A 27905-nucleotide genomic window follows, 5' to 3' on the forward strand; every position below is an offset into this window, starting at 1 on the left:
TTGAACCACTGACAAACTGATTATTCATACTTGGGTATTTCTGGAAATGAGCAAAGGGGCTTGTGAGATGGCTCAGCAGGTAAGGATGCTTGCTGCTGAACTTGATGACATGAGTTCCATCCCCAGAATCCATTGAGTGGGAAGGGAGCTGTCATCTGGCCTCCATATTTGTGTTATGGCATGCAAACACACACACACACACACACACACACACACACACACACACACAATTTTTCTTGGAAAAGAAACTCCTTTCGAGAAAAACAGTCAACAATGTGCCAATGACAAAACTGTACTCCTTATATAAAATAATGATCTTGACAGCTTCCCAATGTGTCTAGACTTGGAGGTAAGTGATGATTTCAGATGCGATTTTTATTTATAATTTGATTGCATTCATTAACAGTTTTTAAGAGTCACAAAGTCAGTGTTTTCAAATAACCAGTGCATGACTGTGGTAGCCAGCCTCTAAGATGGCTGTGGTAGCCAACTTCAGTATTTCCTACCCCTGGTATTCACACCTCTGTGATGTTCTTCCCATAATGTGTCAGAATTGGTCTGTGTCCTTTCTTTTTTTTTTCTTTGTTTTCCAGAGCTGAGGACCGAACCCAGGGCCTTGCACTTGCTAGGGAAGCGCTCTACCACTGAGCTAAATCCCCAGCCCCAGTGTCCTCACTTTCATTAATCATAATAGACACAATGGTGCAGCAATGTTCCTCCTGGATAGAGGTTTATGTGGTCATTCACATTCGCTGCAATTGTGAAACCCTGACTATCCACTGAGCCCATACTTACATTTTTTTGTACTTTAGAGTGTATGTGCACATCTCCAACCATCCTAACAAGATGGAGCAGGATTTGTATCTTGGAGTCTTGGTCATATTTGTCATGAATGGCTCACAGTGGCCATATGAGTGAATAAACAGTGCTTGAGGCTCTGTTCCTTTTCCAAATCTCTCGGGGTAGCTTAATTTTGATGCCCTCCACTCCAGTAAAGGCTTGGCAATGTCTTCCAAGTCACTAAACATCCTCTCAATACTCCGCACTATCTCTTGGCATTTACAACAAACAGAACTTTATTTATTCATAATAAATAAGACAGATTAATAGATGTTGTTTCACATGACAGTTTCTTGTGCAAATTTGTAGAGAATGCCTAGAAAAATGGATTCTCTGAAAGTACATGTGTTCATAACACTCTTTAATGTGGCTTTAAATATTTAGAAAGCCAGGAATCTAGCAAAAGCCCCCAAGAGTGCTCTGGGTTCTAGATTTCATAGTAACTGAACTGAAGCAATGATGGAATTCAAGTCCAGTGTTTGTGACTAGTAGTATGTGACAGCCACTTCAGCTTTTCAGTTTGCGTCTTAACCTTCTGTCTAGATGGCTGATTTATAGGGGAAATCTAAACAATTTATGAGAGGCAAACAAACATCAGTGTTTGATTATTAAAATATAATCAAGCGCTATTTTATACTTCAGTACATGAAAGAGCCCAGACGCTCAGCTGTGAACGAGGGAATCGCCGATTCCCAAACCTTGAGTAAACAAGAAAGACATAACAGATTTAAAAAAAAAATGAATTTTTTCTTTATTATGCCATCTTTCTAAATCAAGGTATTCTGGGCCATCATACATAAACCACAAAGATTGACTCCTCCCTACAACCAACTTAGTGTTGGGTTGTGTGTGAAATTTCATTCATCTTTTCAGAACCCACAATGAACAGGAGGAGGGGAAGAGCTAGGGAGAAGAAAGATTTAGACAACATGTTTTTCTTTCATTCCCAAGATGCCACTTGGAACACAGATCTTACACACCCAGCCATATTAGTTCATTTTTGAATGGTGTCAAAGATCCAAAGGATGATGCAAGGGAGGGAGAGAATTTATATAAAATTATCTAAAACTCCAAAACACTACAAAAGCATCTTAAGAAAAAATATAATCAAAGTAAAAGCAATGGTGTTTATTTCAGTGAAATTATTTTAAATTAGATATATTAAGCTCCCACATGTCCCAACTTGGTAGAAAAGTTCCTTTCATGAGAAATCAACTTTAATGGCAAAATTTTTACATATCAGCAAAATCTGTTATATTTAAAACTATGTATACAGTACTTTTCTGGCAAAAACCTTATACAGCTTTCAGTTGTCAAGACAAAGTAAAAATATGGTTGCATAAAATCACAAAAAAATATAAATTGCTGAAAAGATAATAAAAAAGATTAAAAATCATTTGCATTGACTCCCTTTACATTTTCAATATAAGAACCTGCAAACTACAATACATTTGTGAAAATCTGTTGCGAGCTTGACATACTTAACTGAAAGTTGTCATTTCAAATATCCTAGCTTAAAAAAAAAATTGCCTGCAACAGTCTGCATTTATCATATTATTTATACAAGTGCAATATTTAAATATCTTCAAAATAAAACTCGGTAACTAAAAGGAATCACAGAATAACTTATAAAAGAAGCAAAGTTTACAAAATTAACAATTTGCAGAAGGTCCTATTTAATTGGTTCCTCCTTTTGTGCCCCTCCCCCCCAACAGTTTATAGAGACATTACTTGGCTCTATTTACAAATCTGTAAGTTTAAAAACGCAGTCTTCCGCTCTTCCCGTCAGGAACACAATGCTGCATTTGGACAGCATAAGTGACATCAGTAAACCCCAAACCAAGGAGACACACACACACACACACACACACACACAAGGTATAAATACAGTTTGGAACTGGTTCAAACGGAGTCTCCATTACTTTATACAGCATTCAAAGTGGAGTTGAATAAAACAAGCCCTGAACAAAATGAATCATATTTTTTGTCCGGAATTCAGTGCATAAACCATAGAGCAATCTTTTATACCAGCTATCGACCTTCAAATTCGTCCCCATCTGGTTAAAGAGGTGCTCAAGAGATATGGCGGTGGGGGATTTTTAAATGAATGCAGTGGGGGAAAAAAAGTCTCTCCTGCAAAGGGAAGATGATTAATGTTTAGAGAAAATGTAGTTTTTGCATTGCTGGGGTCAAACCCACAAGCTGGGTATGTCCTAGGCAAGCACTACCACTGAGCTAGAGCCTCCGACTAAATTTCTTAAACGTAAAAGAAGCCCAGTATGGACAGCATGAAATTAATTACTAGCTCATAAAATACCAGCTTTGTCTTACTCGACTTTAAATCTTCATTTACAACTATTATGCTATGCTATCACTAAAACAGGGAGAGGCATATAAATCAGAGATCTAAGAAAGATTAAACTTACTTTTTCAAAAAGTAATTTTTTAAAAAAATTAAAACCTGAAATAAACTTGACCATTTTGAAGAATGGATTTCTTCTACACCATTTCAAAATAATATTATTAAACCTGATTAAAGAGCTACAACTGAAATCAGACTGTAAACTTAAATGGGACTCTGGACAGTTAAGAGATAAATATGGAAGGCCCTGCACTATCTGGAAATTACTGATTTTATAATGGATTCAAGAGTTTCTTAAAGGACGATATCATTATTTTAGGAGATGCTTAAGTATTGAGGGCTGGGATGTGTACCTTAACATCTCAATGGTTCAGAGCAAAAGCATACATATATATGCACACCTATGTTTTTGTACATACGTGAATCTAGAGGGCAAATGAAGCCAAGCAGTAGTTGTTGGAACTACATAGTAGATATACATGCGATCAATATAATCTTTACATTTTTCTTTTTTAAAATGTGTCCAGAATAAAATCGGGGGTTAAAAATCCAATTGAAGCATTCAAAGCTTATAAAAGATGTCCTTTCTATGCACTGAATCAATTTTAAAAATACACAATCAAATGACATTCAATACTGGCTGGCATGATAGCCAGGAGAACTCTGTGACAGCGACAAAAACATGATTCAGTACAGTGTGAGCAACTTGGCTCTAGGAGCCAAAGTAGCACTTCATATACAAAACATAAGGGGGAAACTGTAGAAGTAAACGTAGGGCTCAGCGTTTCTGAAGATATAAATTCTGTGGGTTTGCGGGCTTACAAGCTAAAGACAATTTTTAAATTGAGTCTGTATCTGCTATGACTTACCACAGAAAACAGCATCTTAAGAAGGATGTGGAAATCATTCACAATGTTACCAAAAATGGGAATGGTAGCTATTTAAGAAGCTAAGGAGCCCAGAAAACAGCATCACCTGAGGTCTATGGGGATTCTACGCAAATAATTCATACAAAACACATCAACGTATGTGAAGGCTTTTATGGTAAATTTATGGCCTACAAAGCCCTGTTACACCAAATTAAAATGGTCAAAAATCAAGTGAGCTTGAGTCCTGCAATCCATTCTGTGTATATTATACCATATGTACCTATTGAATAAGGGACAACAAAATGGTCCCAATTCATTTCTGCACATTAGGCTTTCAATTATTGATCATTTTCCAATCCCTGTGCAAAATGCATTCCAAAAGGTCAATCCTTAGTTATAATTATATATATGTATATATATATATATAACTCGGTAAGTGGAAGTGTTTGGCTATTATTTATTATGCATGCTTACTGCATCAAAGAAATAAGCAAAGTTTTAGGTTTACTGTGCAAGAATTTTAATTAGATTTGCACACATTTCAAAAAATTCTATTGTGTGACTTCCTGGTCTTGGAGCTAAGTCAACAGGAGAAGAGTCGAGCGAGGTCACAGACGAGGTGAGAGAAACTTCCGAGGGCTTTCCAGGAGCCTCAGCATCGGAGTCACTCCTTTGGCAAGATCGATAGTTGCTGATGGATCCCGATCGCTGTGGAGTAGCCGTCCCTGATTTGGCTTCTGCAATTTCATCTGGGTGAAAAGAATTCCAACGTGTTACTACTCTCCCTCAAGTTTTCAAACAGTACGTATCAGATTCTTTAAGTGAGACGACTCCCCAGCTCCCCAGAGCATGTTTATTTTAAATACATTGTCAAATGGGGGCAGTGTGCCTGGATTAAGGCACTCACCACTTCTACACACAGCATGAAGAATGCTTATGACGACCAGGCCACACAGGGTACTCAACTTACTACTCTTGACTTTTACACTAAGAGTCAGTAAACTAATAACCTGGGTTTTAATGAAAATCCCCTAGCAGTAAAATTCTTTTCTATTAAAACCACAGAACCAATCACTTGAAATATGGAAGGTATCTTGGAAATCATCTCACCCAAGAATAATTTTACTGATATAAAACAAAGCCAGAGCAGACAGTCATCTGATTTCTTTAAGAAAACAAATGAACAGAAAGCTTCAGCCATTCGGGCACTCTACCCTCCCAACCTCAGCTCAATGCTTTTTACTATGCAGTCTCTCGGATTTCATTTAGAAGCAGAAGAGCAACCATTCCAACAGGCAAATTCAGAAAAGCAGGGCTTAGTGGCACAGGCCTTCAATCCCAGCTACTCGGGAAGCTAAAGCAAGAGGATCATAAGTTCAAGGTCTACCTGAGATAGTGAGTCCATGGACAACCTGGATAACTTGTGAGACCTCCCCCAAAATAAAAAGTAAAAAGTGGGTTGTAGCTAGAGCTCATTGAGAAGGCCTGATTTCAATCTCTAGTACCACAAAAGTAACACTAAAAATGAAATCAAAGGGAAACTAGTTGGGAACAAAATATAAGGAGAAATAGTCCTAGAGTAGAAATATAGAAATAGTAAACATTCAGTTGCCAAGTCCAAAGGTCGATATAACTAAGACTGCAAAATCATCTAAACACCAAGAAAAAACTAAAACCCGATCCCAATCTCAAACTGTATCGGTGTGCTGTGTGTTAGCAGACAGGTACATGCTATTCAGACATCTGAGCATGGTGTACATCTGTAACCCAGTACTCAGAGATGGAACAAAGAGGATTGCCCTTTCCAAGCCAGGTCAGCCTACACAGAAGACCCTGTCTCAAAAACAAATCAATAAATGAATGGATCAATCAATAAATCAACAAGCAGACCATCATAAGCAGTCAGCCAGTGTATATCATACCTCAAGCCTTTGTCTTTCTTATACTCTGTAGGTGCTGTCTTTGAGTCTATAAGTAATTATTCTAAATATCCTCCCATAGATACTTGTTTAACAATTTGGAAGAACATGTGTTTAAAAGCTTTTAGAATTTTAAAAGTTCTTAAAAGTAAATGAAACTACAATAAATCAACATTTACTTTTAAATAAAAAAATTTACATTGCCAAAATGAACCTTACAAAGCAATAGAAATATGAAAGAGAATTATCACTTTAGAATTAAACTGTGTATTTTTAAAGATTTTATAGAACAATAATCATTTTCTACTTTGGAAGAAATGGTAATGGTGACTGAAGCCAGTGTTTTATGTCTGCTAGGCAAGAACTCACTACTGAACTAAATCCCTAGCCCCAGGATGATAATCTGTAAAAGAACAATGTACTACGAAGAAAAAGAAGAGGAGGAGGAGGAGGAGGAGGAGGAGGAGGAGGAGGAGGAGGACGTGGAGGAGGAGGAGGAGGAGGAGGACGAAGTGGAGGAGGAGGAAGGAGGAGGATTCACAATTGTCAGTGTCGAGGAGTACAGAAAGTCACATTTACTATTACTTACCAGGAAAAAGCCAGGCAGTTTCATAAGACAGAGGTTGAGATGGAGAGCGCAGTGGGGGAGGATGATAAAAACAAAGTGTATGATGAAAGTGTCATCCTGGGGGCCGGGGAGATGGCTCAGTGGATAAGGAGCCTGCTGCACCGCATAAGGACCTCAATTCCGATCCCCAGAACCCATGAAAAAGCCAGGCCAGGGGGTGACCATCTATAACCCCAACACTGGAGGCTGGGAACGAGAAGATCCCTGGGGCTTGCTGGCCACTCAGTCTAGGCTAAAGGGCAACCTCCTGTTTGGAAAGAGACCTTGTCTCCAAAGTAAGATGGAGAGTGCTGGAGGAAAGTACCTGACACTGACCTCTGCTGCCCCCACCCCATGTACACACGGGTGAGTGCAACCAAAACACGCATGCGAAGGAGGGAAGGAAGGGAGGGAAAAACAGAGAAAGGGAGAAAGACAAGGAAATGCCATTTTGAAATTTAGTACTTCGCATGCTTAGGTTTAATTAAAAACAAAATAAAACCAAAAAACAAAGACTATAAGCCAAATTAGATAACCAGGTCTAACATATCACCTCTGTGGGTTTGTGTGTACATACCATCAATACTACGGAAATCCAATAAGTAAGTCCGACTATCCACTTGATAGAGCTGTAGACTCATTTTGGAAAACGTGCTAGTCACAGGATTCTTCCTTCGTACACGCAAATAATAGGGGTTTACAACCTAGCGTTTGATACGGACAAAAACAAAGGCACATCAAATCAATTCTTCTGTAAAAGACTCTTGTCTACAGGTTCGGCAAACGTGTCAGGTCGAACACTGGCCCTCTTACCTTCCATTCATAATCCAATTGCTTGATTGCTCTACATACTTCTGCCATGATATCATTTGGTCGACTTTGACTTCTAATTCCCAGATGCCATTTTGCTTTCCGGACACCTTGGTGTTTGGATTTCTGTGGGTTTAACTCATCAAGGGTATGCCGTGCCCTTGGTGTCTCAGCAACCAAGAAGGGGACTCTTTCGGGATGGGGCCGAGTCAAATGGTGGTCATCGAGGAAAGAATCGGGCGGGCTCGTTGCCAGGTAGAAATCCTTGGCCTCGTTCATTATCCTCCTGTTGTCTATGATGAGATGGTAGGCTACCGCCAGCGGGTCCTGGTGATTTCTGTTGTACAGGCAGCTGAGAACCTCCTCTTCCGAGCACTCGAACTTCTCACACACTTCTTTTAAGGCTTCATCATCAATCATGGTTGAACTGTACGATGGATCCTCAGGAAAGAGATATTTTGGAAGGTCCTGTTTAAACCATTCATGTTCCCTAAGAGAAAACAGCAGTGTGCAGAGAAGAATTTTCAGTAAAACCAAGAATAAAAACAATACCTTTCAAGAGTTTAAGATATGAATTAATTTACATTTATACCCACACTACGTTACTATTGCATTTTTTTTAACTCTTTTCTTCTTCTAACTCATACTTCATTGAATATGTTGAGAAAAATGTTCCAGCCTGCCGCTAATTTTTAAGGATTGATGCAAGCAAATGAAAAGTATGTCTACCCATATGACAAGTCAGAAAGAAATTGTGTTGTGTGGCTTCACCATTACACTCCTCTTCATGCTGTTTCATGTTACATGAAAAGAACTTACTAACAAAAACGGTATGCAATATCCTTTGTTCTTACTGTGTACTTAGTTATATGCTAAGCAATTCATACATGCAAAATCTATCCTCATCCACACAACCCAGTTCTGTAGGACTCAAAAGGCCATTCTCTGAATGATTCCCTATTATATATATTATTTAATTGCACATATAAAAGGATATGGAACCATATCAAGAACTATGCTAAAACTTAAAAAACGAAAACAACAACAAAACACAGAGGAAAACACCCAAAAGAACAATGGTTATCGCTAAGTGGTAGACATAAAAGTATTCTTTTATTCCCAGGAGTCTTTCTGTGGTTGTTGCAATTTTAAGGGTGTTTGTTTCCAACTGGAGACTGACTTTTGAGACAGACTCTCTCCACTGGGTAGCCCAGGCTGGAATCAAACTCACTGCCATCCTCCCTAAGCTTCCCAAGTACCTTGCACAGCATTTTCTATCAGAGATTAACTCTGAAAAAATACCTAAAACATATGCAAATATACTTCTCCCTTAGTTAGTTTACAACAGCAATTTAATAGAATGTGTTTCCCTTCCCATCTGGTGGTTAAAGCCATGCCCTGCCACTTGGGATCTCTTCTGCAGCAGGTTTTTGCTATTGTTATTGTTTGGTTTTTTTGAGACAGGGTCTCTCTACATAACCCTGGCTGTCCTGATCTCACTCTGTAGATCAGGCTGGCCTTGAACTCACAGAGATCTGCCTGCCTCCACCTCCCAAGTGCTGAGATTAAAGGCATGCACCACCACTGCTCAGCTTCAGCAGGACTTTTAGCATAAGGAGTAAGTGGAAAGGAATAAAGCTTAAATTCACATATAATCCTCTTCCTGGTTACCCTAATGCTTTCTTACTTATTACTCCCATATGCATACAGTTTTTCTTTCTTTCTTTTCTTCCTCCAGGACGAGAAAAATGTGTAGTCCAGTCATCAGAATATCAGAGAATTAAGGAAAACACAAATGGGGGAGGGGGAGAGATAAGATAACATTGATGGTAGAACAAAGTCTCCTGGAAGTACTCTTGAATGTTCATGAGAAATGACTTGCCTCGACTTAAAAAATGTATGTCATGAAAAATGTACCGGTCACCATCAGTTCTGCCTTATTTAAACTATTAAGCTCAACCACACACAATGCACCATTACCTATAAAACTCAATTTCCTATGAAAAGTATATTGCTAGGGAAAAAAAGTACATCATTAATAAAATGAAATTTTTCTCCTGTCTACTTTAAAATTACCTGATATCTTTTATTGTGGCCCTCTTCATGGGATCTACCTGCAGCATATGCTTCAAAAGGCTGATGACAGAGGGATTTAAATACTGAGGGGTATAAAAAATCCCATCGCATATCTTCTTAAAAAGCGTTGGCACATGGTCATCGTCAAAGGGGAGGGTTCCACATAACAAGGCATAGAGAATGACACCACTGCTCCAGATATCCACCTCGGGGCCTGCGTACAATCTGAACAGGGATGCCACTGCATTAATCACAACAGCAGAGTGCATTGCCCAACACTCTTCGAATACAAATACTTTACGAAGAATTAACACAAGAAAATAATTCTTAAAGAAACCATTGATCAGAATATGGTATTTATAGCAACTGCTGCACACCACACATCAAGATGTTAATCTTACCAGCATTACCTTTTACAAGTTACGATGTTTCATAAATTATGCCTCGTGGGTAAAATTGTCTCACTACCTTACTATGACCCTCAAACGGTCCTACCAATAAGGCCAAAACCTTGAACCATCATGATCAATGTTGAATTTGAGCCAGAGATAAAACACATCTTTAAATAAATTGTATTTCCTGTGTGTATGTACGTGTATGCACACATGCCTGTGTGTGCTATGTGTATATCTGTGCATACGCAGAGTGAGTGCGGACGTGAAGGGACAACTTGGTGGAGTCAGTTCTCTCCTTCAACCTTGACATACGTTTCAGGGATCAAACTCAGGTCATCGAACTTCAGAACAAGCACTTCAAATGCTCAGCCATCTCACTGGCCCAAGATTAAATTCTGTAGTGACAGACTCTGAACCCATTTCTCCTAAAACCCTCCCATCAAAGTTCAAGGAGCCTGAGGCTGTAGAAGCAAGCCACAGTAAGTGAATTCACAGAATACTTTAAACTTTTACTTGAAGCACTCTGTAGACAGGGATCTTTTTTTTTTTTTTTAGACAAGGATCTTAAATAGCTGCAAAAAAAAAAAAGACTTGAATCATCCATTCAGAATCTGGCTTCGGGAAGAAAACAAATCTTTAGAATGACAAAAATAAATTATAACTATCAACAAAAAAATTTTTTAAAGTAAGTGTTTCTATTCATCCAGACCTCAAAGAAAGAAAGACTAACTAAACTGAACAAACAGATTTCACTAAAAGCTCATTTTGTGTATGCTTGATCATAATGCATCACTTTGTATGTGATTATATCCCCCATAGTATCTAGGTCCTGATGTTTTCATACCAAAGGAGTTAAGACAGAAAACATAAATGAGTTTGTTTGTTTGTTTGTTTGGCTTTTCGAGGCAGGGTTTCTCTGAGGAGCCCTGGCTGTCCTGGAACTCACGCTGTAGATCAGGCTGGCCTCAAACTCACAGAGATCTACCTGCCTCTGCCTCTTGAGAGCTGGGATTAAAGGCGTGCACCACCAACACCCAGTCAAGTTCAGCATTCTTATATTGCAATGTCTAGCAGATCCAGATCAAGAGAGAACACAAATGAATCTCACTTTCTCCCTCTCTCCCTCCCCTCACCTTGCCTTTTCTTGATACAGAGTCTACGTATATAGTCCCACCTCAAACTCTATGTGTCATGCTCAGGTTATAGGTATGCAGTACCTCCACCTGGTCTGACTCCTGTTTTTTGGAGGACCACTTCTTTAATTCAATTTCCTAAGGCACTTCCATTCCTCATAAAACATGAAGCTACACTCCGGGCAGTGGTGGCGCACACCTTTAATCCCAGCACTCGGGAGGCAGAGGCAGGTGGATCTCTGTGAGTTCAAGGCCAGCCTGGTCTACAGGGCGAGTTCCAGGACAGGCACCAAAACTACACAGAGAAACCCTGTCTCGAAAAACAAAAAACAAACAAACAAAAAAAAAAAACCAGGAAGCTACTACACAGATGAAATCTATTTGATTAATTACAAAACTATACATTGCATTATACTTGTGACTCAGTTTTGCTTTCTGTCTGGGTTTTTCTGTTTGTTTTGTTTTGTTTTGTTTTGTTGAGATAGCATCTTGGGTACCACAGAATGATCTCAACCTCTCAAGCTCTAGAATTACAAGCATGGACCTCTTGTAACGCCCATTTTTTATTTTTTGTCAAGTAAGCCATTTCTCATGAGTAAGTAATTTGATAGTTAGGTTTTCAGTACCTTACCTATCTACCTTTACAACTGACTTGCTTTAAATTCTTCCACCAGAGGAAAAATTAACATACTTCATTCTAACTACTTTAACATGACTTGCAAACCAACATTGATTTGCTAATTTACCCACTTACTGTTTTTTATAAAATTTATTTTTATTTGTGTGTGTATGTGTGTGTGTGCGTGTGTGTGTCTGTGTCTGTGGTGTACATACACATGCATGCAACTGCTTGCAGAAACCAAAAGAGAGTGTTGGGTCTCCTGGAGGTAAAGTTACAGACAGTTGTGAGTCACCCAAAATGTGGGTGCCGAGACCCAACTCCAGTCCTCTAGAAGACCAGCAAGTACTCTAAACCACAGAGCCATCTCTCCAGCTCTTTGTGTATTATTCTTAAACCACAGAATTTGCAGGTAAGGAAATACTTTTCCCTTCCTTCACTGCTATTAAATGTGACAATACAGACTAAAAACGCGAAAAGAAACAAACAACAACAAACACAGCAAAAGCTGCGTCATGTCAAACACACCTTCCTGAAATCACTTCCGGGGCAGCGTAATTGGGTGAGCCACAGCTTGTTCTCAAAAATTCACCATCGGACATCATGTTTGAAAGACCTGCAGAGACAGACAATGGCCACTCAAGATTCCCCCAGGACAAAAAGAAAAGTCCATTAAACAACACAGCTAAGTTTTCATTAACAAGACCAGCCATCATTTATTTAAGGTGGTGCACGCCTTTAATCCCAGTGTGATCACAGACTTTATTTCCCAAATACTCTGCCCTTCTATAAAAATGTACAATGTATTTCAATAACTAGAGTTTAATGACTATATTAAACTACAGATGGCTTTGCTTTCTAGAATAAATGTGAAATGTTTAACTCTTCATATAGATATTGCTAGGCAAAATAATCTCAGATGAATAGAAAGATTTCTAACACTCCTGCTCTGTTCTATAGAACAAAGCCCAGGCTCAGAACGGTCATCCAAACCTGTAATCTCGGTATTTTAGTCTCTTCTCTTTTTAGAGACAGGGCCTTACTATGTAGCCCACTGTGGCCGTGAATCCACCTGCCTCCATCTCTGGAACTCTGGGGTTACAGGCATGTGTGACCACATCTGAAATTCAACTTTATAGCATTTAAATATTTAAAAGTTTCCTCATAGACTTCATCTTTCTAGATTTCAATTTTTTTCAATAATTCCATTCCACTTACTTTCCATTTTCTCCACACTTGACCAAAATAATATATCAGAAATGAAGCTGCTACCTTCTTCACAAATAATAGTCACCTCTTTTCTTTTCTTTTTTTTTTTTTTTTTTTTTGGTTTTGTTTTAGTTTTGGTTTTTTTTGGTTTTTCAAGACAGGGTTTCTCTGTGTTTCTTTGCGCCTTTCCTGGAACTCGCTTTGTAGACCAGGCTGGCCTCGAACTCACAGAGATCGCCTGCCTCTGCCTCCCGAGTGCTGGGATTAAAGGCGTGTGCCACCAACGCCCGGCTAGTCACCTCTTTTCAAATGATCTCTCTAATGTTGACAACTTGAAGTATTTGCTATCACAAAACTGAATTTTACGGCTGGCGAGAGATGGCTTAGCAGACAAAGGTGCTTACCACTGAACCTGACAGCCTAAATTCAATCCATTAAGACCCACATGGTGGAAGACCAGAAACAACCCCCAAAGATGTCCTCTGACGTGTGTATATGAGTCTGTGTGTGTGTGTGTGTGTGTGTGTGTGTGTGTGTGTGTGTGTGTACAAAGTAACTAAATCGCTTCATACTCGGTTTTGAAGAAGACAGTAACTTACTGTGTTCCCCTTTTGTATTCTTATTTGCAAGATGGGATTCTGAGCATACCCCACAGATACCCCCGAAGACTGCTGCGTATCCTCACCGAATAGTTCAAACCGTCCTTACCAAAATCAGCTATCTTTGCATTCATGTGTGCATCAAGCAGGACGTTCTCAGGTTTCAAGTCTCTGTGGACCACCATGTGCCTGTGACAATAATCCACACCAGAAAGGATCTGCTGGAACAGACGTCGACTTTCCTTTTCATCCAACTAGGAAAAGCGGAAAAGTATTTTAAGCTGTGTATTATATCAAGTATTAAAAAGTTTCAATGGAAACTTTTCCTACTTATAATTCTCCAGCCTACAAACTGCCGAAGCATGAAACCTTCCAAGTGAACTTCACCCACGAGGTACTTTTGAAACGGTGAAGTAATGCAGGCAACAATAAACTGGAATGCCAGGAGGCTACGGGGACCTGGATCAACTTTCTGATCCTATCACCTGCATAGCCCACGTTTAAAAACCTGTCTTCTTCTGTAGCTCATGGGCTATTTCTAGGAGTTCCAACTTCTACCTGAAATTAGGCATATTTTTCATTCTAAGTTAGTGATGTTTAATCCTTCTTTTTTTTTTGGTTAATCCTTCATTCTTTTAATAAATATTTATTGAACATATTCAGTATGCTATACAGGTTAGACAGTCATAACACAGAAACGAATGGAAGGAAGGCCCTACTCTAGTTGACATAAATAATGCAGAATGTGCTCTGATGGACAGATGCAAACCCGTGGTCCAACAGATGGTCCTAGTCAGACCCGGGGTCACAAAACAAACCAAGAAGTCATGCAAGTAAGAAAGAGGCCTGCAGGGAGGAGAGGAACGGGAGGAGCGGGGCAGAGAGAGAGCATAGGGAGAGAGAAGACACAGAATGCACTAGTACACGACGAAAGTGTCCAAGAACACATTTAATTGATAAGAAAAGAAAGAAAAAGAATACAGGAAGCGGTACTGGGATGGGGGTACTACTTTCAAAGACTATGATAAAGTAACAAGTAAGCACTGTAATTGAAGTACAAGGCAACCACAGTCTGTGTTCTGAAACTTAAAATGATTTTTAAGTTTTATTTATGTGTATAAGTGTGTGTGTGTGTGTGTGTGTGTGTGTGTGTATACACATGTGCATTCAGGTGCCTACAGAGGCCAGAATTCTGAGGACAGCAGACCCTCTGGATCTAGAGTTAGAGACAGTCCTGAGGCACCCTATATGGGTGCTAAGACCCAAACTTCAGACCTCCGAAAGAAGAGCAAACCCTCATGACTGCTGAGCCATTCTTCAGGCCCGAGACGTTTTTATTTAAATAAAAGAAAATCCTTAACACTTTTTCCTTTTGTGTGTTTACTGGGAAAAAAAAATCTTACACTACAAATAAAATTTTCAAATATAACCTTTTAAAAATACTCTTCAAGTGATAACCACTACTGGTTTACACCTGCTCCAGGACAGCGCATTTAATAGAGAAGCTGCGGATCCCCTAGGTAAGGACTCTCGCAGGCAGTTCTCCGGGAGGTCATGAGCAAGCATTCTAAATCCAGAATTCTGCACCTTCAATGCGTGGGTAACGTGGGGACAACAATAAACTGATCATTTCTTGGAATGTAAAATTAAAACTCCTACTGACATGTAAGACACCCTTCTTCAAGAAAAAATATAGTACTAGTTTTGCAATCTAGTGCCTTTATTCGTTCCAGTAGATGTTTATAAAAAGATTATGAAAGAGGACGAGGAAGTTTAACGAACAAACAACATAAGGAGTAAAATAAGTAGAAAGGCTACAGAGGTGGAAAGCACTGTGTTTGCAAAAACACAGTGCAAACGATGTCGGAGACTAAAGGAAGATGACGAGCAAAGTCAGAGCACACTGCGGCGGATGAACAGCGTGCACTGAATCTTTTGTGCAGGGCTAACAGCACTAGGAAGCTATCAGCCACACACAAGGCCCAGAAAACAAAGGACTGAGAGACAGCACCCACCCAGAGGAGTGCCTGGACAGCAGATGAAGACAGCAAAACCAGAGCCTAGAGGAAGAAATAAACACATGCTCAGGAAACCCTAGAGAAACTGAGGAACTAGGACTTCCTGGGGCAGAGTGAGGAGTGAGCTAGAAACAAGACAGCTGGTCCTGGTGAGAACCTTTAAACTCCCTGCTACTGGGGAGTAAGACCTCTGGTTATTTAAGCCAAGCCAAGCCGGACCGCTCTCAAGGACACTGTAGCAGGAACAGGGCATTGCAAGGAAGATGTGCTCTAAGTGACAATCAGGACACTAACAGAAGAGAATGGACCCCAACTCCCAGGTCAGTTCCAACCGCTAAACTACTGCCTTCAACAAAATAGGAAACACCAAGTACCAAGTCAAACGAAGAAGAAAAATACTTATGATGGTTAGCAAATGATTTACCCGACCCAAATTAACAGCTCTCCCAACAACTCAACTTATGGGAAAAGCCACCAATCACTAAATCTCACATGTATATTAGCGTGGCATTTGGTACTTCATTCTGAGATGGAGAGCCAAGAATCACCTGATCTGAGAAGAGTTATAAAAAAAGACAAATAAAATGAGGAAAAGTGGGGGGGAAGTGGGGGGACCAGAAGGCACCGAGAATGGAACAGAGCAGGAGCCAAAAGACAATTAAAACCTAAAACCAAAACGTCTTTCTCAACCAGGTAAAGGTGCATCTGTGAAGCCAAACAGGCAGGCTGTCCAAGGGCAATTTCAGAAAATAAGGCAGATATCTGAAACACAGAAACAGAGCAGCTGAAAATTCAGCACTCAAAACGTAAAACTAATGACATCCCCATATCGTAGTGCAAGATGAGTAGAAATGACAAACAGAAAAAAAAGATAAGAAAAGAAGGCAGTGATGAGCCAGGCGGTGGTGGCGCACGCCTTTAATCCCAGCACTTGGGAGGCAGAGCCAGGCAGATCTCTGTGAGTTCGAGACCAACCTGGTCTACAGAGTGAGATCCAGGAAAGGCACAAAGCTACACAAAGAAACCCTGTCTCGGAAAAAAAAAAAAAGAAGGCAGTGATGATTTTAGGAAGAATTCCTCCAGGGAGTAGGAGTAGGGCCTAGAAGGATGAGAAAGGAAATACTTTAAATAGAAATTGACCATGTTGAGAAATAAGTAAAGATTAACTTGGTTAGTGAGTTTTATTCTGATTAAAAAGAAACACTATGTAAAATGAGTGAATGAATAATGCAAATAACTTTCGACTGAAAGCAGGCCAAGTTCTTTTCTCAATGCCAGATGTGGGGCTTTTAGAAGGGACAAATCAGATAACCAGAGGTCGAGCATGGGCAGGGAACAGTGCTCAGCATTTGTATCTATAACTTAAATGTCTCCAAAGTTCCTTCCAACACTGAAGTCCTGAAGTCTAATTCCGAAGTCTTCCATAAAGCCCGTTCTTACTGTTCCAGGTACATCAGAGTTCAGAAACCAAAAAATGAATGCAACCTAAATGTGGCCAGGGTTGAACAACGAGGCCTACATCCTTAAATATTTAATAATATATTTTGTAAGGAATACTTATAAAGTTTAAGATACACACTAAATGGGTTTGTATAGTCCAGGTACACCTTTAATCCCAACACTCGGGAGGCAGAGGCAGGGAGATCTCTATGCATTAGAAGCCAGTGTGACCTAAAGAGCGAGTTCCAAGCCAGCTGAGGTGGCATAGTGAGACCCTGTCTCAAAAAAAGAAAAGTTTGTATACCCCAAAGCATAAGTCTAAGGATTATAAATTTTGGGGATTTAAGTGAACTCTATCACTAATAAATCATGTGACCTTGAACAAATATTTAACTGGGAGGCTCAATATTCATGTCTGTCTGTGTAAGTGGCTCAGGGGTTCATCACTGAGGTCCTTCTTTCTACCTCTAAGTAGCCTATGATTCTAAACAAATATGACTAAGGGAACTGGTTACTAAACAGACCTCTGACAACTGCTCTCTGACATTTTGATGCAAATAGGGGATACAGGGGAGTTATAAAATATGTACAGGATTAAATGAGAACTGCTTACCCTTCCATTTTTACAGATATAATCAAATAGCTCTCCTCCTGAGACATATTCCATCACCATGAAAATATCAGATGGTGTACTGATGACCTGGTACCTGGTGAGAGAAAACATTATCTACTAACATTAAAACATGTGTATTCATCCATTCCATAAAGATTCACTAAGAACCTGTAAGGACCCAGGTACTGGGATAGAAGATCGTGGGTTACAAAGCCAATCCTGTTTTTGTGATGCTCTTGACCCAGGTGCCAGGAAACAGACAGCAAACAAGCATTATCTAGTGCAGAGCATGTGATGGAGAAAAGAAAGCAAACTCTCTTCTATACAGAGTTCTCCAGGAAGGCCACCAAGTACACCTGAGCAGAGCCTGAAAGAAGGAAGGAGCAGACTACATTACCCAGGAGGAGGGTGAACCAGGCAGAGGGAACAGCAAGGGTAAGGGCCCAGGTGGGAGTCTGCTTGGCATGCTCATGGTAAGGCAAGAGCCATCAAGGCAGGAGAGAAACAGGATGTGGAGTCAGTCACTGGAGGCCAAAGATGCAGAACGTCACAGGCCAGGAAGGCAGGGACTTTTAGCTTTGATTTAAAGGAAGATGAAAAGCTATGGGATGTTTTGAATGCTAGCAGTCGCATGATCTACATAGTCAAAGACTAAGTAGCAGCAGTGTGAAGAACTGACTGAATGCTAAGAAGAAGCTGAGGCTCCTCCGGCAGCCCATGAGACGGGAGGAGAGGGGAGATGGTTCCGACCAATATGGCGGTGACAGAGGACTGAGAGACAGACCAGAGATCCAGTCTGAAGGAAGAGATGGAGGGATGGTGTGGAGAGGGACTGATAAATAGGACTGTTAATGATGCTCTTACGTTTTCATCAGTGTTAAGTGGCAATTAACCACAGAGGTGAGAACAGATCCCAGGAGGTGATAAAGAGATGACACTGGACCAGGTCTTTTGAAATGCCTCGTGGAGAACATCCCAATGAGGATATAAAGTCAGCAGTGGGCATAGGGCCCAGAGTTCAAAGCAAGAAACGTACCCTTAGGGCCACTAGCATATATGATATTTCAAAACACTAATAAATGAGAGAGAAAACAATTTTTGAGCCGGACAGTTCAACAGGAAGGTCCAAGCAGCTTTAAAGTATAGCCTACACAGTCATACAGGGTAGGGGTGGGGGGCAAGAACTAAGTTACCGGTAGCCTCCCAGTGGCAGCCTGAAAGCAGCAGTGAGGACCACGGCCCTCCTGCAGTGCTAAACTCCTCAGATTCTGGTATGTGTATGAACAAGTACAAGCGGGGTAAGGAAAAACCATTTCTAGCACACAGTCTCTCATGAGCCTAGTTCCCAGCATATGGAAATTTAAAATTTAGAGGTCAAGGATTTTTTTTTTTTTTTTTTTTTTTTGCCTCTTTTTATCTTTCCGGTGGACCTGGGAGGGCCTGGCACCTGCTACAGAGACTCTTACTAGAAAATCAATAGTTGGTTCCCGACATAAAAACAGAAGCGCCAAGTTATCAGAAGGGCCTCTGTCCAGACAACGGGAAGAACAAGAACAAGTCTGATACGAGCCACGCTCCAACGCAAGGGCGGGCTTTGCAATTGGCAGTGAGCGAGGCTGGCTGCAGGAGCAGACAGCCACCTCCAGCCTCGGGAACGGGCAGAGGGCCAGGCCTCTCTCTGGCTCGCCAGGTTAGGCAGGTTAACAACAGGCACGAGCGGATGACGGGAGCGGGTTCGAGCAGCGGGGCTTACAGTTTAATGATGTGAGGGTGCCGGAAAAGCTTCAGGTTCTGAATCTCTCTGCGGATTTTCCCAACCACGTCGAGGCTCCGGATCTTCTGCCGGTTGAGTATCTTCACAGCCACTTTATGGCCAGTTAATTCATGCTTGCCCACTGCAGGAGGAATCATTTTAATACGTTAGGACAAGGTTTCATTGGTAATATACTTCGGTGTATTATAACAGTAAGCTAAGCACTCTGAGAAAATACTTTAGCATGTTCGCTCCCCCCTCCCCCAATTACGACTCTGAAAGTTTAAATGTTTAAGTCAGGAGAAGTACACAAGGAACTTCTCACTAAGTGTGGTTTGGGGGAGAAGAGGAAAGCTAGAACAGTTGTGGGAGAATAGGAGAAATTCTACCCTCTTCCTGTATGCCTTCAGGTACTCAAATTCTTTTAACTTACTATTCATTTTTAGACTGTCGGATATATAATAAAATCAAACTCTACCTTTTTTTGACACTTTCCACAGATGTTCACACATGGAGAAACTGGTATGCCGCCATTAACATCATATGATAAGGATACAGACATGGTAGCTTACGGCTGGAATCCTAACAGTCAGACAGCAGAGGCAGGAGGACTGAGAACTTAGGACAGGCCTGGGCTATGTGGTGACACTGTCTCAAAACAACATAAACCAACAAAAATAAAAATCCTATGACATGGAATAGTTCCATCTTCCCCTCAGAAAACTGCCCTGCAGGGCTGGGGAGGCCGGCTCAGCCAGCAAGAGCTGTACAAGCATGAGGCCTTAAATCCAAATTTCCACAAGCCACACTTAAAAAAAAAAGAGGGGGTGCTGGAGAGACAGCTCAGGACTTCAGAGACCGTCATCAGAGAAATGCAAATCAAAACGACTCAGATCACACCTTACGCCTGTCAGAATGGCTATGATCAAAAACAATAATGACAGTCTATGTTGGAGAGGATGCGAGCAAGGGGAACACTCCTCCACTGTTGGCGGGAGTGCAAACTTGTACAACCACTGTGGAAATCAGTATGGCAGTTTCTCAGAAAATTGGGAATCGATCTTCCTCAAGACCCAGCCATACCACTCTTGGGCATGTACCCAAGGAATGCTCAATCATACCACAACGATACATGCTGAACTATGTTCATAGCAGCATTATTTGTAAAGCCAGAACCTGGAAACAACCTAGATGCCCCTCAACTGAAGAATGGATTAAGAAAATGTAGTACATATACACAATGGAGCACTACTCAACAGAGAAAAAAAACAATGATATCATGAAATTTGCAGGCAAATGGATGGAACTAGAAAATGTCATCCTGAGTGAGGTAACCCAGACTCAGAAGGACAAACATGGTATGTACTCACTCATAAGTGGATACTAGATATAAAGCAAAGGACAATCAGACTGCAACCCACAGCTCCAGGGAGGCTACCTAGCAGGAGGGACCCTAGGATGACTGTGGCTTATAATAAGTTTTGGTTTTGCCCAATCACTTGGCAAGCTTTAGTGAAACATTTCACTATTAGGACAAGAATTTGTACCGTATCAAGCTGATGAAAGAAAATGATGGCTGTACTTTCAGGAGGGGAGGCTAAAATCTTTTTAGATTATGGATTAACCTATAGAAAAATGTCTGCCGTAAATCGAACAGTGAAGGGGCAGATGAATAGGAATCTCACTTACACAACTTAAGTAAAACATAGCACTCTCAACAGATGAAAATTGGTTTATTCTGTATCCCAGAATCTAATCAATATTTATATGTATAATTCAACTATTATTTGGCTTAAAAGGGCTTATTGGGAAATGTTATCATTTTTACTATTTTCTACAGAGAAAATATTTTCCAGTTTCAAATAACCCTGGACTTTTGAATTATAACCTGCTTTTACGTTAAAATATATATTTAGATTAGCTACTGTCATATCGGGTGGGGGTTCACACGGGTCCGTGGAAAGAAGACACAGAGGCACTCTAAGGATGAATTTTAGCCTTTTCCAGCTGTAGGGGCATAAGCCTCTGGTGGACTGACCCAGTGTCCTTAGCAAAGGGCTTATACAACTCACACCTTTAGCAAGTCAATTTCCTTATACCAACACCTCTTATTGGAGCTCCCCAAAGAGACAATGCTACATGCAAATTCTCAGTTAGGAGACCTCTTGGTTTGCTGCCCCCAACCAAGTTCTGCATAGGCTTTGCACCCTTAGGAAACTCCCTGACAAGATTGACATGTTTCAGACTCTTGCTCCGACCACTGTACCGTGGCTGGTTTCCTTGCTTCCCTGCCATGTTCTACTCTCTCTCCGGAGCCACAGCCAAAATAAACTCTTTCAAATTAAAAAAAAAAAAAAAAAAAAAAGAGCACTGACTGCTCTTCCAGAGGACTCAGTTCAATTCCCAGCACCCATGTGGCAGCTCACAACTCTAACTCCAGTTCCAGAGGACTCGATGCCCTCACACAGATATGCATGCAGCAAAACACCAATGCACATAAAATAAAATAAAAAAAATTTAAAAATTAATCATTTGCTGGGTGATGGCGCATGACTTTAATCCCAGACACAAAGGCAGATGGATATCTGAGTTTGAGGCCAGCCTAGTTTACAGCATGAGTTCCAGGATAGCCAGGGCTACACAGACAAACCCTGTCTTGAAAAACCATGGGGAAAAAAAAAAAAACCCGTAGCATGATACATGCCTATAACCCCAAGACTGGGGTAAAGAGGGCAGTTGGGCAGAGTCGGAGATCACTGGGGCTTACTAGCTGACTGCCTAGTTTCAAAAAAGATCTTGCCAGGCGGTGGTGGTGGTGGTGGTGGTGGCGGCGGCGGCGCATGCCTTTAATCCCAGCACTCGGGAGGCAGAGGCAGGTGGATCTCTGTGAGTTCCAGGCCAGCCTGGTCTACAAAATGAGTTCCAGGACAGGCTCCAAAAAGATACACAGAGAAACCCTGTCTCAAAAAACCAAAAAAAAAAAAAAGAGAGAGAGAGAGAGATCTTATCTCAAGAGAAAAGGCCAGAGATTGATAATAAAGCAGGCCACACCCTCTAGCCTGGCATGTGCACATACAACACACACATGCACACATACAAAGCAAAATAAATAAACTCCCCTGTGGCACTGACATGCTTCCTCTACTATTAACAGCCCATGTATTTTTTTCAGTTTTGGCTCAATGGCACGTAGTTCCAGTTTTAAATATGAAACTTAAAAAGAAGTGAGTTTAGGTTGGAGAGATGGGTCAGTGGTACCACCTGTGCTTCTAGAGGACCCCGGTTCAATTCCCATCACCCATATGGCGGCCCATAACTATCCATAACTTCAGTTCCAGGGGATCTGATAACCTCTTCTGGCCTCCTTGGGCACCAGGCACACACACACAGTACACAGATATATATGCAGAGTTAACACCCATGCACATAAAAAATAAATAAATCATTTTTAAAGGGATTCCATTTTGTCCAATGCTATGTCTACCCAAACAGTCAATGGGCACAGAAAAATTCGGATACTGCTACTGACGGCACAGTCTCCAACAGTTTAACATCTATGTGTGCCCTTTATCAGGAACCTACGAGAGAATATAGATCCTATCAAAATCAGAATGGAAACCAACAAACAAAAAAAGAAGACATCATATCTAGTTAAGAAGAGATCTAAACCAGGCAGCTGGTGGCACACACTTAATTTAATCCCAGCACTCTGGAGGTAGAGACAGGCAGATCTCTGTGAGTTTGACGCCAGCCTGGTCTACAGAGAGAGATCCAGGACAGCCAGAGTTGTTACATGGAGAAACCCTGTCTCAATAAAAAAGAACAGAGGACAAAGAGAAGAAGGAGAGATCCAAGACTGTGCTGGCTTCTTTTCCTGGTCTTGGAAGCACTGCTACTAGTTTCTGGCCAGCAAGGGCTACCGAATGGGGCACCGTCTCCAAAAGCAAACCAGCAAGGCCAAGTGTGGTAGTGCATGCCTGTAATGAGGAGAGGAGAGAGAGAGAGGAGGCGGCTAAGGCCATTTGGGGCTATAAAAAGATCTCAAGACTAGCTTAACTGGCACCAGAGCCAAATGAGCCCACCCCCCCCAAAACAGGAGTCCAAAGCAGGAGGAAAACTAAGAAAATTCCCAGATGGTGAGGAAAGAAAGCTACAGGGGAGAGATGTTGGACAGCAGCAAATTCAGACGGAACATTAAAGCCAGGTGTGGTGGCGCACATCCTTAATCCCAGCACTCGGGAGGCAGAGGCAGGTATAGCGCCAGAGTTCAAAGCCAGTCTGGTCTACAAAGCGAGTTCCAGGACAGCCACGGTTACACAGAGAAACCCTGTCTTGGGAAGAAAAAAAAAAAAAAAAAAAAAAAAGCATGGAATATTATTTGAGACAGAGATTTATTATAAAGGTACTAGAAGACATGGGAAATAGCCTTAATTTCAAAGAAAAGTCAGAAAAAATGAAGTAATTCATTAATTCAAGCCAGAAAGAACTAAAGGTTCTATAAGAAATGAACTATGAAGCCAGGCATGGTGGCACGTACCTTTAATCCCAGCACTCAAAAGGCAGATGCAAGTGTATCTCTGAGTTCGAGGCCAGCTTGGTCTACACAGTGAATTCCAGGCCATCCAGGGCTACGTTAGTGAGACCCAGTCTCAAAAAACCAAGAAGAGAAAAAAAAAAGAAACAAGCTACAGTGTTGGTTCAGCAATTACTATGTGTGTGTCACTGTGGGGACGGGCTTTCAGGTTTCCTACGCTCAGGATACCACCCAGTGTCTCAACTGACTTCCTGTTGCCTACAAGATGTAGGACTCTCAACTACTCATCTAGCGTAGTGTCTGCCTGCCCACGGCCGTGCTCCCCACCATGATGATAATAGACTGAACCTCTGAAACTGTAAGCGAGCCGCCCCAATTAAATGTTTCCTTTATAAGAGTTGCCATGGTCCTGGTATCTCTGCACAGCAATAAAAACCCTAAGACGTTATTCATGCAGTCAAATATAGAAAAGTAAAAGAAATATGACTATAACTATATTAGGAAAATATACAGGAAGAAGAAAATGCTAAAATTAGTATAAAATCAAGAACATTCTAAAGTTCTGACATGGCTTTTGCCAATCTCAAATCCTAATTAGATATGATTAAGAACAGCAACTGTTATAGCCCGATTTGGGAAGTACTTTCTGTCTGGGAACTAGTTTATTGACACTTAATCTCATCTGTTCAAACTGTCCCCCAAATTCACAAGCTCTGGCCCTGTGGGGGCCCTTTCTCCATCAGCTCTCTAACTGAGCCACAACTAGGAGACAGAACAGAGTAATAGCAGACTCGGACCTGGAAAGAATACTGGAAAACAATCCATTTGGGCCTCAACTTCAACACAAGTCAACACCAGTCTTCTACTAGGCCCTGCTCAACTGAGCATCAACCCAACTAATGTAAATAAATAATTGAGGGCCAGGGAGAGAGCTCAGTAGACAAGGGCATCTGTTGCCAATCTGACAGCCTGCATTTGATCCTGGGGTCCACTCAGTGGAAGGAGAGAGATAACTCCTGAAGACTGCCTCTCACCAGCCCACTGAGTCACACATGGTCCTACATACACATAGATACATACACATTCATAATTCTTTTCAAAAACACTTGAGGTTTTCCAAAACTGTAGATATAATTTCTTTTCTTGAGTAAAGAGCTAAAGTAGGAGGTTCTGAATATTCTCTCTGACTCATTTGGGATTTTATACCTTGCATTTCTTATAAACCAACCTAGCATAGTCCATGAGCTCCAAGACAGTGAGAAACCCAATCTCAAAAAACTAGGTGCACACCTTTAATCTCAGCAACTCAGGAGGCAGAGGTAGGTGGATCTTTGTGAGTTCAAGGCCAGCCCTGGTCTACATAGTGAGTTCTAGGCTGGCCTGGCTACACATATAAAGAAAACCTGTTTCAAGACAAAACAAAAAAACAAGGTGGACACTGCCAGAGGAACCACAGACAGAGGTTGACCCCTATTCTGCACAAACATACACACCCATGAACACAAATGTATACTGGCAACTAAAAACAGATATATGTATATTGTGGTAGTTTGAATGTAATTGGCCCCCATAAGCGCATAGGGAATGGTATCATTAGAAGGCATGGTTTTGTTGGAGTAGTATGGCCTTGTTGGAGGAAATGTATCACTGTAGGGGTGGGCTTTGAGGTCTCCTATGCTCAAGCTATGCCCAGTGACACAGTCCACCTCCTGTGGATCAAAATGTAGAACTCTCAGCTCCTTCTCCAGCACCATGTCTGCCCTGCACACTGCCATGTCCCACCATGATGATAACGGACTAAACCTCTGAAAGTGTAAGCCACCCCAGTCAAATGTTTTCCTTTATAAAAGTTGCTGTGGTCATGGGTCTCTTCACAGCAATGAAACCCTAACTAAGACAGATATGCACATACACAACGAGCAACCTGAGTGGTGTCACACACCTATAATCCGAGCACTAGAGAGCTAAGGCAAGAGGAACTGCCAAGAATTTGAGGCTAGTCTGGGCTACACAGCAAGACCCTGTCTTGTACTCATAAAGCAGGGTTGCAGATGTAACTCAGTTGGTAAAGTGCTTACATAGATAGCATGGACAAAAAGCACTGGGTTTGATCCCCAAAACTGTGTAAGTGAGTGTGATGGTGCACCCTTGAAGTTCCAGGCCACAGAAGGTAGCACAGGAGGATCAGAAGTTCTAGGTCATCCTAGCCAGTTCAAGGTCAGCCTGTAATATATAAGACTGACATTTCCAGATACGGTGGCTCATACCTATGATTACAATGCTTAGAAGGCTGAGACAGGAGGATTGTCACATTCAAGGCCAACTGAGGCTAATGTGTAAGATTCTGTCTCAAAAAAAAAAAAAAAAAATCTAGCGTGGCTCAGTAGGTAAGGTTGCTTACTCCAAGTCTGATGACCTGAGTTCTTGAGTTCAATTCCTAGGATCAACGTAGTGGAAGGAAAGAACCTACTCCTCAAAGTCATCTTCTGACCTCCACTAACACAACATGGTACACACACACACACACACACACACACACACACACACAAATGAAAATGGGGGTTGGGCTACTTATTTAAATACAAAAAAGAGCAAAAAAAGTCACATAAATTCAACTGTATTCAGATAAAAACTGAGAAGGGTTGACCAGGGAATGGCAGGTACTACATTAGCAATCATAAAGCCAGGGGTCCTTCATACCTCCCAGCACACAGACATCAATGAACTCAACAGAAAGGAAGCAACAGAGAAAGTAGTATGATAGCTTTTTCTGTCTGCTTAATAAAAAACTAACATAATAGTGCCTTTTTTGTGTGAGGGGGGTGGCTGGATGAACCAATAGAACTCTTTAGGGAAACCAATAAATGTCTTGAGAGTTAAAGATGACACTGTATTTAAAAAGAAAAAAATGTAGTGCCCCAAGGTGAACTACAAAGTAAACTGCAAACATTCATAAATGTTTCTCAGTTTATCACAGCTTATTATGTAAGAACAAAAGACTGCAAATCTCCTAATGACTAATTTCAGAAAATAGTTTAATCCATTGTTGTTCCAATACAGAAGACTCCTGTGAGACATGTTCCTATCAATACGAAGAGTAAGCAAAGTTACAGACTTCCACATCTGCCACCTACAGAAAAAGAAGAAAGGTATTCTCTAGGCACTGTTTTTAAAACTTTACTGTTTTATATTCGTTTCAGTTTTAAAAAAAAAATCCAAGCAGACAGCTACAACACTAGGCATTAGCAGATCCAACCTTTCACTGGGGCAGATTGCACACCCAGTTTCCTGTCCACCCCAGAAGGCAGTGTGAGTACAAAGCAGAGATTCCGTAGCCCTGAGTGTTGTTCCTGTTTGAAGGTATTTAGTAGACATCTGCCACAGGCAAGTTAAAAAACTGTCAATGCAACCTCCTGTTCTACAAGGGCGGCCATAATGGCACATAAAGCAGTGTTTGTAAAGCACCTTTCACACTGTCTAGCACATAGTAAGGGACCACAAATGATTGTGGCTATCAGTATTCAGAGACAAGTTTCCATTCTTCCCAAAGCAGTCCCCCAGCGCTATTTAATTGGCCCTGAATTACCCATCTGAACGCTCCAACAGCCGCTGGGATCTTAGCTCTTTGACCAGTGGTTCCTGTTCACTTGCCTTCAGCAGCAAACCCTTATCAAAGCTAAACATGAGCCTTTGGTGCCACCCTCTCATCAGCTTAAATCCCACCATCCCAACCCACCACACTCCAAGCCCGAGATTTCCGGATTCCAAAGTTCAGCCCACTTCCTCACCGGTTAATATTCAACAGGTCACTGCTACACACTTACAACCATGTCACCTTCTACCTAAAATTTTCAGGAACAGCTCTATGGCCACAGATGGGAACAGTCTGGGGCGGGGGGGGGGGGGGGGGGGGGGTGTATTGGGGAGACAGGCTCATTTGACTATAGTTTAAGTAATGTCTTCTTAAACAAGTACCTTTTTCTGTAATATAAATCTAGCTGGTTTGTATTATGCAATACAATGAAGTCATCCACCTTATTAGTCAACAGTCCATCCACTGTGTACACAAACATATTGCGACTCTCACCAACTTTGGAAGACTGGTATTA

General features: G+C 41.2%; 1 protein-coding gene across 2 annotated transcripts in view; it reads right to left on the reverse strand.

The window, feature by feature from the left end:
• Positions 1-1947: 1947 nt before the first annotated feature.
• The window catches only part of Prkaa1 (protein kinase AMP-activated catalytic subunit alpha 1), a 36732-nt gene continuing 10774 nt past the window's right edge, over positions 1948-27905 (reverse strand). Inside the window, exons 2-9 of one of the 2 annotated variants that reach the window (XM_059276275.1) lie at positions 19263-19404; positions 17510-17603; positions 13548-13692; positions 12159-12246; positions 9484-9708; positions 7411-7897; positions 7175-7301; positions 1948-4820 (exon numbers count right to left, since the gene is read on the reverse strand). In XM_059276275.1, the coding sequence (XP_059132258.1) occupies positions 4576-4820; positions 7175-7301; positions 7411-7897; positions 9484-9708; positions 12159-12246; positions 13548-13692; positions 17510-17603; positions 19263-19404 (1553 nt within the window). In that variant the 3' untranslated portion in view covers positions 1948-4575. Of the gene's footprint in view, positions 4821-7174; positions 7302-7410; positions 7898-9483; positions 9709-12158; positions 12247-13547; positions 13693-17509; positions 17604-19262; positions 19405-27905 lie in introns of those variants that run through there. The other variant, XM_059276276.1, reaches the window with a different exon arrangement.

Source organism: Peromyscus eremicus, chromosome 11, assembly GCF_949786415.1.
Source record: "Peromyscus eremicus chromosome 11, PerEre_H2_v1, whole genome shotgun sequence".
NCBI classification, from domain to species: Eukaryota; Metazoa; Chordata; class Mammalia; order Rodentia; family Cricetidae; genus Peromyscus; species Peromyscus eremicus.